Here is a 14,079-nt window from a genome sequence, read left to right on the forward strand (position 1 = left end):
AGTGGCGGATCTGTTGTGGGGGAGGGGAGGGGTAGAATGCAATAGCCGCAGCTCATCATTATGAAATAAAACCAACTTGTCAAAACCCCCCTCTAAGCAAAGAACTAGATCTCCGCCACTGTTTATAGGTATAATTGTCTCCTCAATAGGTGGTTTCAGACCGCCTCGAAGTTCGCCAGTTCCAGGTATTCTCTGATCGGGAAATTTACCCCGATCAGAAAATACCAGGTATTTTGGTAATGTGAAAGCAAACTACGCGTAATTTCCCCGAAAGAAAATACCCGCTAAATAGTAGGTACTTGGCGAAATTACGAGAACTTTCGTGGGGATTTTTCCAAGGTCGCAGGTATTTTGGCGATGTGAAAGCAAATTACGGGAACTTTTATCCCAGCGTGTCGTTGGGCGCGGCGGCGTGGGTGGCTGCTGGGCAAGTGATTTTGAATCTCCCGCCTTGCCTGCTTATCAGACCACACTGCGCATGCTCGTAACTTCGGGAACTTATCCCGAAGGATGTGTTTCGGGGCGGTGTGAATGCAGGAATAATTAACGGGTATTTTTTAGCCTTAAAAAGTTCTCGTAATTTAACGGGGATTCTTGTGATCGAGGCGGTTTGAAACCGCCTATTGAGCCATCATCGTATCTCTCTCTCCTTTTCTCTCTGATTTTTATTGCTTTGTTAAGATGTGTCTCTCTCTCTGTTTCTATTTCTTTGTAAACGCACACGTAATATCCATGTATGTGTATCATTGTCTCCTGAAATAATTTTTTTGTCAATTTATCCTTGCCTCATTCTCCTGGGGCCCGTTGCATTAATCTTTTTACCTGAGAAAACTCAGGTTGTTTTTACCGGAGGTTTTGCCCTGTGCTAAAGTCAATGGCGGAAATCAGACTAACCTTAGTTTTCAGTTTTTACCAGAGTTTTCTCAGGTAAAAAGTTTTATGTAGCAGGCTTCTGATGTTTTCTTCCTTATAAATGCAGTATTGTACTATAAAACTAAAACATTGTAGAGTATATCACTTTCTTTCACTATTGTCTTGCATTCCTGTGTCTTTTCTTCTCGCCTCTTCACCTTTCTTTATTAAAGTTTGGATTGCTTTGTCACACACTCTCACAATCCTAGACAAGTTCAAATCCATTTATTTCTGTTGATAGACCTGTGTCTCTCTTTCCTTCTCTTATTGTTTCCTCTTGCCTTATTCTCTTCTCTGTTTTTCCCTCCATCCTGTTTCATCGTTTGTTTGTTTTTTTTACATTTCTCATTTTGTCATTCCATATCTTTAATATTCCAATCCAATCTCGCAACATTATATTCTTTCTATTAATATTGTATTGTCTCCCATGCCCTTTTTTCCCTTTTCTTGTATTTCCTCACCAATTTCTTTTCTGCCCTCTCACACTCCATGTATTATGATCAGTAGCGTACCTAGGATTTTCCAGGGGGGAGGGCAAAAATCGTCCGCCAAAAATTTGACAAGCCAAAAAAAAAAAGGTCTTGAACCGCATATAAAGGACATTTTGCACTCGAAAAAAAAATTAAAAATGAATTAAAAAAGGTCTATAACCGCATGAAAAGGACATTTTGCACGAGAAAAATAAATAATTTAAAAAAACGGTCTTCAACCACATGTAAAATGTAAAGGACATTTCGCACCTAAAAAAAGGTTGACAAGCAAAAAAAAGTTTCAAGTTCATAGTAGGGGGCCACGTACTTATGGCTCATCAGGGATCAGTGATGACTCGTAAGGGGGGCAGGGATACGTCCCTTGCATGGGTTGTGACTCGTCAAGGGGGGGGGCAGAGTGCCCCCCTGCCCCCCATAGGTACGCTAGTGATTATGATTATGCGGGGGTGGCCATGGATGGGTGTATTGCTCACGTTTGTACAATACGTCAAAAACACCTGCTAATTAAGAACCTAGTTGAACATTCTCCCGATTGTATCTTGCAAAGCAGGTGGAGAAATATAATCGTCCCTGCCACATTATTGGCAAATGATTTCATTATATGCTCATTGAACAGGACTTGAGTGCGTGTTTCAACAATGAGTTTTCAATCATTTCATGTTTACTCATTTTTCATTGATTTATTTTTTTTGTAACATAGAATCATGCTCTAAGAAAGTAGTTACCGGGTAGTTTTAATATAAACCAATCTGCAGCTTCATGTACATGCATGTACATGCGCAGGAAATGTGTCGGCAGATGTCTATTAAAAGCCCTTATCTTAAAAAAAAGGGGGACCTCTTGGGAGAAGCTCTGTTGAGATTGGTTTCACAAATGGCAACCTTGTTTTGCCTATAAAAAGTTTTCTACAAGAATTAGGAAACTTTTCAGACATGTGCTGCCATGCCATGCATTCATGTGCTGCCATGCATTGCCATAATTAAAAAAACCCCTCTGTGCTGGCTTAGAAAATGTTAATGTATTGAGAAATGAGATTTTCCAACGATATGATAGAGATAATCATCTATCATGCTGTGAGTTGTAATTAATAAAGGATTCAAATAAAATGTTTGCTGTCACATTCATTTTGTAATGGTAGCTAATGTTGTTTTTAGTCAATAGATTTGATTGCTCATTACATGTATATCTGAGAATGGCTTCTTCTGTTCATGACTGCTATACCGTATATAATAGATGAAAAAGCAACTTTATTCATAAATCTCTCAAATAATCTCTTCATCACAAAAACATTGTGTCATGCTTTGTCTTTTGCCCGATCGAAACATATCAAATCATTGATTTTGATACACTCAGTCAGACCGTGGCAGGATCTGAAGAAGCATTCAGATTTAATGAATCATGAAAACCTACGCTTATTTCCACGTTGTATGGAAGTATGAACAATCACACAGAAGAATTATTCAGGCTTGTCCTAATGATGCCTTTACGATTCTGTAACTTGATAAAGATAATGAAATTATCCTACATGCTTAGAGAATTCATTCTCAGTTGTTTTAATCTTGAAATGAATGTATATTTTTATCGATATGGTCTATAAAGAGACAGGTGGTTTTCATCTTGTTAAATCTCTCACCTACACTGTAAAAACTCTGACGTACAATCATGAAGTCATACAACTTACAAAAAGGTTGACTGGTTGTCTCATTCACAGTCTGAAGCATAAAATGGGAAATAACGATAAGAAATCAAAAACGAGAGATAAATTTGCAATGCTTAAAAAAATATGATGAAAGTTTCAAGAAAAGTCACAGTGGTTAAGGTTTATTTAGCATGCATATTTCTAAAATATATTTAGAACCAGAAATACTAATATATCAAGCCGTAGAAACTAGTTGATATATTTTCACTTTGCAAAAATGTTTATGTGGTAATTATTAAAATTGTAAAAATCAGTGTGACAAAGACATATTGGGCGTTGCAAGAAACTTGCGATCAATTGCAAATCTATTTTCGTTTTCGAAATCAAGCATATGCCGTGCAATTAATTACAAATTTAAAATTGATTACTAAACTGCTCCATGAAACAAGGAGTGTAATCTGATTTGTTATAGCTAAAAGTGATCAATCAATTGTAAAATTGCAACACAATATTTACGATTGATTGCAAATACTTTCTTGCAACACCCCATTATACTCTCTTCTTTCCTTCCATCTACATGTATGTCTTTGTGGTCAATTATTTCTAATGAAATCTATTATATCTTGATAAAATGTGATGATTGCAATTATTTTTTTAATAGCATAAATTTGTTTGTAATCTTGATATTGTTTATTCTAATTCACTTTGGTTGGACTTATCTGACCTTAAAATATATATACAAAATATATTTGAGAGAGAAAAAAGAAACCATTAGTACTTTGTTGTGAGAAGTAGTTTCCATTTTATCACTAGACTTAATTAATTATTCAAAGTTTATTATTTTCCTGATCGGCTTTACATAATCGGCTTTATATTGATTAAATGAAATCACAAAATAGAATATAAAAAAAATCAACGATGAATGCATCCCAATTTAATAATTCAAGGTCATACTAAGAACTTAATTTTATTCCAGGTGGGTGTTTCATAAAGCTGTTCGTAAGATACGAACGACTTAACACACGACTGGTGATCCTTTCTTGTGCTATGTGATATCACTGTGTAATTGAGTTATGTGACCTAAGAACACGTTCCAGTCATGCATAAAATTGTTCATAACAATTACGAAAAGCTTCATGAAACACTCACCAGGGTCCCATCTGGAAAGATTTGCGATTGATCCAATCAACGTCAACTATATGGTAATCCATTATTGTCATCATTTTTGCTCCAGGAAATTTGGACTTATGTAAAAAAAAGAGAATACTGAATTGCCAAGACAACAAGGAATGCATGAATATACATTTTGAACAAAGATGCATTTTAGATGTTGATGTTGCTGGCTTTCCATAGTCGTGGTTGATCGGATCAATCGCAACTGTTTGTAAGATGGGGTTCTGGTGACAAAACCAAATCACAATCTCTCACAATACCAGTCTTCCTGTTTAATATGATTTGGTTACTCATTAAAGTTTTCTTCTTGTTTAAAATTCTGTCTCGTCCTAATCACAGGTGCTGGTAAGACGTATACTATGCTTGGCACAGACAACGAACCTGGGATCATGGCTCGAGCTCTCAACGACCTCTTCACGGAGATGGAATCAAAGAAAGAAGAAAAAATATTCTCTGTCACCATGTCATATCTGGAGGTAAGCAAGATGAGATTAATCAAGAAACATTACTTTTCAATCATTATTTTCATTGGAGTCACGCTTTGAATTTACGGTATGCAATGAAATCTTGGTATGAGGATGCAGATGCTAAAGTGAATATTCAAAATATTTTTTTTCTGCCTAATTCTACATTTACCCCGATTGTCCCCATCCTCCCTGTATGTATGCTGGTGATTGCTGATGCTGTGTGTATTTTTTTCATTTGATTTTCATATGTATTTTACCTTGTTTTACTGGGAGCTACAACTCACAAGTTCTTATGAACTTTTCAGTAGTTCCTGTTTTTCTCTGATGTAATTTTCATTCTGGTACATATTGTACATTTTTTTTTATATTATTGAGAAAATAAAATAAATTGAACTGAACTGATGTAGGTCCTATTTCATAAAACTTGTTGTAACAGTTTTGCAATAACCGTTAAAAGCTTCTGAAATTGTTCAATTTGATTGGCTGATTGTAGATATGTGATAGAGATTGTTTGTTTGGTATTATAAATAGTCTTTGTGAAATGGAACCCTTGAGGCAATTTTTCTTTTTTGGTCAGGAGGGTGCGTTATCAAGCAACTGCACTGATTTCATTGCCTGCACAAGTCTTATTGACTAATAAAGCTATTGCTGTTAGATATAGATAATGTGTTTATTTATTGAATAAACACCACGGTCACATATTATACAACTCCCAAGAATGTTCTGTAATCTGATTGGTCCAAATCGGATGACATGATATTCAGCGAATTGCACTATCCTGCACTCTGACGTCATACCAAAAGTACTATCCTGCACTCTGCCGTCAGAGTGCAGGATAGTGCAAGGTCTAGAATTATCTAGAATTTAGATGACATAGCATTTGGGGCAATTCAGTAACATGGGGGGTTGTATAAAACGAACAATGCACGCATTCTTGTGCATAGAGGACCTAAATAATGAACTCTTTGCTCGACTCGCTAAATGGATATACCACACTCGGTCCTGCAGACCTCGGTGCGGTATATCCATTGGCTCTTCTCGCAGATCGTTTATTATTTGGCCTTGCATGCACGCGCTTACGTGCATTATTTGTATACTATTAAGAAAAAAAGAGGTGGTAGAGAGGTAGCTCCAAAACTTTTACATACTACTGTGATTGTCACTTCTAGTACACTACCCAAAGTGACATGAAAGCTTTTGTATCTTTCTTTTGAATAAATTATTCATTTTCTATGTTTTTAGAAATGGTTCATTCAGCAAATGAAATGAATGTTCCTTGTTTGTTAACTTATATTCTGTATAATTGCAGTCCTCTTGTTCAATATTTATAAAAATATCCTACACTTTGTCTTATAGATCTACAATGAGATGATCCGGGATCTCCTCTTTCCGTCGTCGGGATTCTTAGATCTCAGAGAGGATGCGTCGGGCAACGTCCAAGTAGCTGGGATCAAGCAGATCTCTACCACATCAACCACAGAGGTGAGAGACTCTCTTGACTGAATCTAATTACTGGGAAACATTTTGCTTTGTGTGATTAGAATCTGTGCCACACCCAGTATATTGCATTTTCTTAAGTTTAGCAGGGCATTCCCATAATGTACATGTATCTGATCCCCTGCATTTGGGACTCTCTCCTGTAATTATTTGTCTTTGTTTTTACTTCATATGAATACAACTATCATGGATTCAGCAGTTCTAATTTAAGTGAGGTGAGAGCTGAGAAAAATAGAAATCGGATATACAAATTAGTTGTTGGTTTTATGAAATTCCTCGGCATAGATAAAACAAATATGATGACTCCTAAATGTAGAATTTTAGTGAAACAGACATTCAGAGTAGGCCTATATATTTTGAAACTTTAGTCTGATCACCATAGCAACATTTATTTAATCATCCTGAGCATTGTGATTTTCATGATTGAAATTGACCAACACCCACTTATTTGAGAATTATTTTCATTGTCATTGTTTACATATTTTATCCAGTGGCAGATTCTGATGGGCTCATCATGGTGCGTGAACAATATGACCAGTGAAATGGTATTATATGTACCTCTAACCCAAGCTGGATCCACCCCTGATGTTTTCAGCGTTAAAAGAAAATTGATTTTTTTAATGATAATTAATCCTCATTTCTGATTTGTTGACAGATTATGAACCTGTTGATGCAAGGCAACAAGGAGCGCACCCAGGAGCCGACGGCAGCGAACAAGACCTCCTCCCGCTCCCACGCCGTGCTCCAGGTCACGGTCAAGGAGAGGAGCCGGGTCCGAGGCACCGGTCAGCAGGTCAAGATTGGCAAGCTCTTCATGATTGACCTGGCTGGGTCTGAGAGGGCCTCGCAGACGAAGGTTAGTTTGTCCCTTGGATAGGATGCTAAAAGGGGGTATTTATGTCAGAAAGAGTCTCATACCGTCTATCTTCTTCTTTGGTACCTGGATGATCTGTATAAATATGGCTCAATCCTTGTGAGGGATTAAAGAGTAGAGAATGATCTGTTGCTATTAAAGCCAGAGAAAAAAAGATTAAAAAGACAAGGAAAACCAAAAAAGTGCACACAGATGTAAGCACACGTTTAAAATTTTAACCCTAACTATGCTGCCTTACTGGGGGCTAATTTGCTCCATGAAAATTTTGGGGTGCGGAAGGTGGGCCTGGATGATCATCGATATTGATCTCAAGAGATGCAAGGTCCAAGGAACTTGAAAATTTGCATGCTGATACATCTTCAAGTGCTACATCTGATGGTGTGATTTATATCATCATTATTATTACTATCAGAATCGTGGCAAGAGGATGATAGAGGGCGCTCACATCAACCGCTCGCTGCTGGCTCTGGGCAACTGCATCAACGCCCTGTGCCTCGGTGGCAAGTACGTGAACTACCGCGACAGCAAACTGACTAGACTGCTCAAGGACTCTCTGGGTGGGAATTGCTACACCGTCATGATAGCCAATATCAGCCCTGCAGATTACCTCTTTGAGGAGTCCAAGAACACCTTGCTGTATGCCGATAGGGCCAAGAAGATCAAACTCAAGGTAATTTCAACCAGTCGTATAATGCATGGATTAATCTGCACTGAAACAGGGTCTGATGCTTTTGCTAGGACTTACATAATACGACCTGGGGCCCGTTACACAAAGCTTAGCAATGATCGTAGAACATTTCTCTACGATCAATCCCATTGACTACAATACGTACAATCAATCATGAAAATCAAGCATACGATTAATCGCTAACCTTTGTGTTATGGGACCCTGGATAGTTTCATTTTAGATCTTGGCATGGTTTCAATTAGGTTGTCATCACTTCAAACTTTCTTAGTAATAGGATTTTGCAATATTTATATGTAATGCTTAATACAATTTTCTTAAGTGCTACATTCTATTTCCCCAGTTTTAGCATGGCTACTACGCTTGAGCATTCAAGGAATTCACACATACATGTATTTCAAGCAGAGATCGTCACAGCTTCCAATTAATTATGTATGGCACTGGCGGATCCAGGGGGGGGGGGCAAAGCCGGCCCGTGTCTCCCCACTTTTGAGAGGCATAATTAAAATTTGTTATGTTGCTGTTAAAAAGAAGTGTGCCCCATTTTTTCCAAGGATGGAATATGCATAATTTTTTGTTAAAAACCTTTTTTTTCTCCTTGTCTAATATTTCCTCAGGAAAATGCCCCCTTTCTGGAAAATCATGGATCATATAGTCTAGTGGTTACAGCATTGGGCCCTTGATTTTGAGGTTGTGAGTTTGAATCTCTGCTCAGCCATTATCTCCATTTTAATAGAAAGGCCCGAGAGTGATTTCTGTTGTCTGTTAGGTTGGCCACTATGGCTGATAAAATATCTCTTATTATTTAATCACGGTAAACGGTTAATTGGTCATACCAGCTTGTCGGAAAGCTGTGCCGACCAGTTCCTACAGGGGTTACTTCAACAGAATAAAAAAAAAGAAAAATATTTCATTGCAAATGTAATGATTTCAATCACAGGTGAAACCAAACCAGATGAATGTGAACTACCACATAGCCCAGTATACCAACATCATCACAGAACTGAAGCAAGAGATTGAGAGACTGAAAGGAAAGATAGCGGACCACCAGATCGATCCTCTCAAGGCGAAGAGCTCACATTGTAAGCAGTGTTAGATTTCTAATTAACAAGGCATTGTATAATACTTGTAATAATAAGGATTAAGTGCCAAATCCACTCTGCAAAATGCTTGAGGTGCATAGAAAATTAAAAGGAAAATGAAACCTTGGGAACAAGCTAGCTTGTGTGAAAGCGGAAAAATCAGACAATAAGATCAACAAAAAAATTGAGTTAAATCAATGAGATAGCAGACCACCAGATCGATCCACTCAAGGCAAAGAGCTCACATTATAAACAGTGTTAGATTTCTAATTAACAAGGCATTTTTATAATACATGGAATAACAATGATGTCACTTATAAAGTGCCAAATCCACTCTATAAAATGCTGGAGGTGCATAGAAAATCTAAAAGGAAAGTGAAACCTTGGGAACAAGTAAGCTTGTGTGAAAGCAGAAAATTTAGAGAATTAGATCAGCAAAAATTTGAGTTAAATCAATGAATAAGTAAACTATAAAATTGGAATATTGCAATCCTTAATGCTTTGTAGATTATCCCATTGACAACACGGTGTAATCATAATTTCCATGTTTTCAAAATACAGCATTTTCTAAGATGCGCTCAAACTTCTTAAAATTTGAGATACAGGGTTTAAATAGCACTGCGATGAATTGCTAATTGAAGGAACCATTTTAAAATATTTTTTTTTATGTAAAAATGACAAGTTGTGTTGTGCATTTTGTGTTTAGCTGGACCAGAGTTGTCCTCTACTCAGCAGAGCCGAGAGGAGATGGACCATCTAAGGCACCAGCTGATCAGTAACTTCCAAACTCAGATGGACATCAGACAGAAGCTAATGGATGTTGAGCAAGATACATGGGAGTTGTCATTAGAGGCTGATAGATACCAAGCCGTCTTAGCTGAGTAAGTAAATGTATGGTAATAATAATAATACATAAGATTTATTTAGCGCACTTTCCATCTTGATTAGATGCTCAAGGCGCTTCAGAGCAGAACAACAAAAACTATTTACATATACATGTAATACATGTCTGAACAATGTCTATAAAAAAAACACTTTTATACAGGTATGTGTTCAGGTTGCCCTTGAAGGTGGTCACTGAAGTCTGGGTTTTCAAACTGTGTGGGAGAGAATTCCACAGGCTAGGTCCTGCATAATGATATTGAACAGGTTACGTGGGAGTTATCTGTAGAGGCTGATAGATTCCAAGCCGCCTCAGCCAAATATTAAACTATTCAAGGTATTGGGAATTGAAAGAGAAGGGTGGGGTAATTCATAACCTTGAAATTCTGATGGATATGACACAGAGAAACTTATGGATGATACATGGGAATTATCAATAGAGCCTGAGTGGATACCAAATTGTTCTAGCTGAGTAAATTGTCATTGGCTTTCCTGTTTTTTTTTTGGGGGGGAGGCAAAAAAATGGACAAGTATGGAGAGTGATAAGTAACTTTTAAACCCAAATGATGTCAAGACAGAAAACAGTAAATATTCAACTTGCATTATTAGAGTATGTAGAGGTAGAGAGATATCCTAATTAGCTGAGGAAGTCTATTCTACAAAAAGAAAAACCAAGATGATAACAACAATAAGAAATTTATGTTCAATGAGCATCTGAAAACTAAGCTTAAATGGCTTTATGCCCTATACAGCCATTTGTATTCTCTAGGAAAGGTGCTTTTATCAGATCACATTATGAAACATCTTGTGTTCAATTTTCCTCCCTTTCTCCCTCTTATTGCAGTTTTGAACAGGATAGACTGAGGCAACACGCTCCTAGTAAATTGAGGGGAGTCACCAGTAGTATGGGAGTGGACATAGATAACAAGGACAAAGGTAAGGACGTTTTTAATCTAGACTTCCCCACCCCACGTATATTGGCTCAGACAAGAGGAATATGCCTCACATCCTAAGTTATGAAATATGGAATGTATTCATTATCTTTCATGATCATTATTTATTGGACCCTGCAATACGGCACATTATTATCTTTATAGAGTATTTCAGAGATACATTTAATAACGCAAATTTTTGGTCTGCATCAATTGCCCGTGCAGTACGAGAGCGTATCCCTAAAAGGACCAAAATCTGACAAATATCCCATGGGCTCCTTTACAAAACTCGCTGTTGAATATGAGACCATATTCAACAGTCTAGTGTGCATGCGTGAAATATACAATGTATATAACAATGAAAGCAATGCAGTGCGCAGCATAGAGCACAATGACACTCAATGACATCATGATATAATATATCCAATATAATATAAATATTGCACTGCAAGTTTTGTACACAAGTCTCCAATTTTAATAAAAGATTCTGAAAACATCTGCATCCCACGGCACCATGGAGACCATATCTCTGTTTCCATGTATTCAATTAAGATCTTCAGAATGAGCCAAGTTTCAGGGATGTAGTCGAGGCCGTATTTTGTTGTCCTTGGCCTCGGTTTGAGTCATGCACACAAAGTCTATGGGAGATGGTTTTCTCCAACTGCCTCGTGACTTGGAAGTCCTGGCCTTGAAGACACTCCTGCCATGTCTCTTTCATGAAACCTCATTGCACATTTCACTAGTAAAATGAATGGATATTTCTGACCCTGTTTTCACTGAACAGAGCGTGCCCTTGAGAAGGACCTCGAGACCGATAGCAACGGTTCATACTCCCCTGAAGCCGAGCCTGAGGAGATCATGATGGCCAGGGACAGCCTTACTACCGCTGTCTTAGCCAGGAAGCAGAAGGAATCGGAGAGGAAGAAGCTTGAGAAACACCTGGAGAATGTCCGTGTAGCTGCAAACAAGCTTGAAGAGGTGAGATACAGGGAAAATATTGCATGGCTGCTCGGGGCAATTTCCCCCTTGAAATGCTCAAAATGGCCCTTGAAATTCTCCTTTTGCTGTAATGTCAAAGCTTATCTAACATTGCAGATGTAGGCAATCGGTCGTGAAAAGTATCCCTCAAAATAAAACTTAATTTTTTGTCTGGTGAGATATATCAGCTAGACATACAATCAAAGCCTATATTAAGTTTGTGTAAAATCCCCTAAAAGTGCATGTAACTATTATATGAAAATGTATACTCAAAAAAAGGTATGATATTTGAGATATAAAGAAAAATGTCTATTTAAATAAATTTTGTGGTTTCAGACGAGAAAGGGAAAAGAAATATCTGCAATTTTTTTTCATGTGTTCCAGATTCCTGGAATTGAAAAGCATGAGTAATAATCCAGAAGTAGTAATTATACTTGCTGATCTAGTTCCTAACAGTTAAATAACCTTCTTAGAATTAAAAATTGGGCATGACAATTATACGTTAAAAGTTGGAGATTTCACAACCTCACATTATTTCAAGCAAATAAATGATTGATCCTGATTAATAAATCTGATAAAGTAAGCTTTAATCATTGTCATGGTTGTTGTCATAATTATCTCTTCTTTTTTTATCCAGGTTCTTCCAAGGAAGATTACCAGTGGCGAGCAGAGAGAACTGCTAGAAATGCTCTGTAAAGTTCATGAGTTGGAGATTGAGAGTATCCTTTTTTGTCGCCACAGTACCTTGTTAATAATCATTCTTATTTACAATTAATCTTTCCTGAGCCAAATCTGTTGGAACTGGAGAAATAAATTTAAAAACTTGATTTATGAATTGTAAATAACAATTATAGAATATCAAGAAAAGATAACTTAAAATGCCTTCAAGTTTTGCAACTATTCAACTTGATTAGGGTTGATTGTTTACATTTCTCTTTCCTTTCTGTAAAATACTCTTCAATCATTCAAGGGATAAAAAAAGTATTTTTTCAATGCATTGATAGAGCAAGCCTAAAATAGCTAATTAATAGAATTAAAACTATTGCAGATTCGTACAATTAAAAAATCTTGTGAATAGAATGACCTGTGTTTTGGGGCAATTTTTTAACATTCAACTCTCATTTTTTGCCATTGTTATTTCATTTCACTAACTGATCTTACCATGATTTAGATAGCATTCTTCATATGAACCAAGAAAAAGAGACATATTTTATAAAGGTCCCAAATATTGTGGGGCAGATGTACATATTTTATTGAATTGCCTGGTTGAAAAGCAATGAGTTTGAGTTGTTTTTCCTGAGCCAGGTGATTGCGCAATCTTCAGATACCGAACTGAAATCACGAGCTCTGATGGACAGGCATGTCTGTGAACAGAAAGAGAGTATCATTCTAAGATATGAAAAACACAAACAGGTCTGTGATCAGATCATCAGTGAACAACGCAGACTCATAACAGGTAGGCAAGATGCTGACGATAAGGAAGAGGATGATGATGATGGTTGTGTTGATGATGATGATAAAGATGATAATGATGGTGTTGATGATGATGATGTTGATAATCATGACGATAATGGTGATGATGATTATGATGATGATGATGATGATGGTGATGATAATGATGGTCATAGTGATGATGATGGCAATGATAATGGTGATGGTGATGATGACGATGACGGTAATGATGATGACGATGATGGTAGTGGTGATGGCGATGACAATAATGGTGATGATGATAATGGTGATGCTGTTGATGATGATGGTGATGACGTTAATGATGATGTTGATGATGGTGATGACGATGGTAATGATGGTGATGGTAATGATGACGATGATGATGATGATGGTGTTGGTGGTGGTGTTGGTAATGATGATAATAATGGTGAGTGATGATGACGATGATAATTGGTATGATGATGATGATGATGGTGGCAATGATGATAGTGGTGAATGGCAATGTCTGGTAATGTTGATGAATGGCTTGCTAAAAATTTCTAAGTGCTAAGTGGATCTGAGAGGAGCCAATGTCATCAGTTTGGACCATGCTATCTCGTTTTTCAGTGCAATGATGTGGGTGATTTATTTTATCCTAATACAGAGCACAGTCTTCCAGTGCCGATGGAGCTGGAGGAGTTGTATGATAAGTACGCTATGGGGGTTAACGAGGATCTATATGAAGACATGAGAGCGCACTCATCTATGCATCTACATCTTAACATGGAAGGCATGAAGGTCAGTTTAAATTCAGTTTACGTTCTCTTGGTGTACAAGCAGTTGGAATACTTTTCAGAAAGTCAAAGACGCTGTTCTTATTATGCTTTCTAAAACTCGTTTACTGAAAACCGGTATGGGAAACCAATTTGAAAGATCGTTTTGCCAACGTTCCCACTTGATAACACGAAAGTGGTTGTCAAAATCTTTTCACGAAAAGCGATCTTGTTGCTATGGAAATGCTCTCAGTGGCATGACA

The 14,079-nt window shown here is 37.2% G+C and overlaps 1 protein-coding gene across 1 annotated transcript in view; it reads left to right on the forward strand.

Moving 5' to 3' along the window:
• LOC121422212 (kinesin-like protein KIF19) overlaps positions 1–14,079 on the forward strand; it is a 41,386-nt gene that overhangs the window by 18,599 nt on the left and 8,708 nt on the right. Inside the window, exons 6-16 of the mRNA XM_041617118.1 lie at positions 4,555–4,691; positions 6,039–6,164; positions 6,835–7,035; positions 7,466–7,723; positions 8,679–8,820; positions 9,527–9,701; positions 10,547–10,638; positions 11,419–11,612; positions 12,250–12,331; positions 12,937–13,068; positions 13,708–13,841. Of these exons, the coding sequence (XP_041473052.1) occupies positions 4,555–4,691; positions 6,039–6,164; positions 6,835–7,035; positions 7,466–7,723; positions 8,679–8,820; positions 9,527–9,701; positions 10,547–10,638; positions 11,419–11,612; positions 12,250–12,331; positions 12,937–13,068; positions 13,708–13,841 (1,673 nt within the window). The remainder of the gene's footprint in view (positions 1–4,554; positions 4,692–6,038; positions 6,165–6,834; positions 7,036–7,465; positions 7,724–8,678; positions 8,821–9,526; positions 9,702–10,546; positions 10,639–11,418; positions 11,613–12,249; positions 12,332–12,936; positions 13,069–13,707; positions 13,842–14,079) is intronic.

This window comes from Lytechinus variegatus, chromosome 10, assembly GCF_018143015.1.
Source record: "Lytechinus variegatus isolate NC3 chromosome 10, Lvar_3.0, whole genome shotgun sequence".
Taxonomy (NCBI): Eukaryota; Metazoa; Echinodermata; class Echinoidea; order Temnopleuroida; family Toxopneustidae; genus Lytechinus; species Lytechinus variegatus.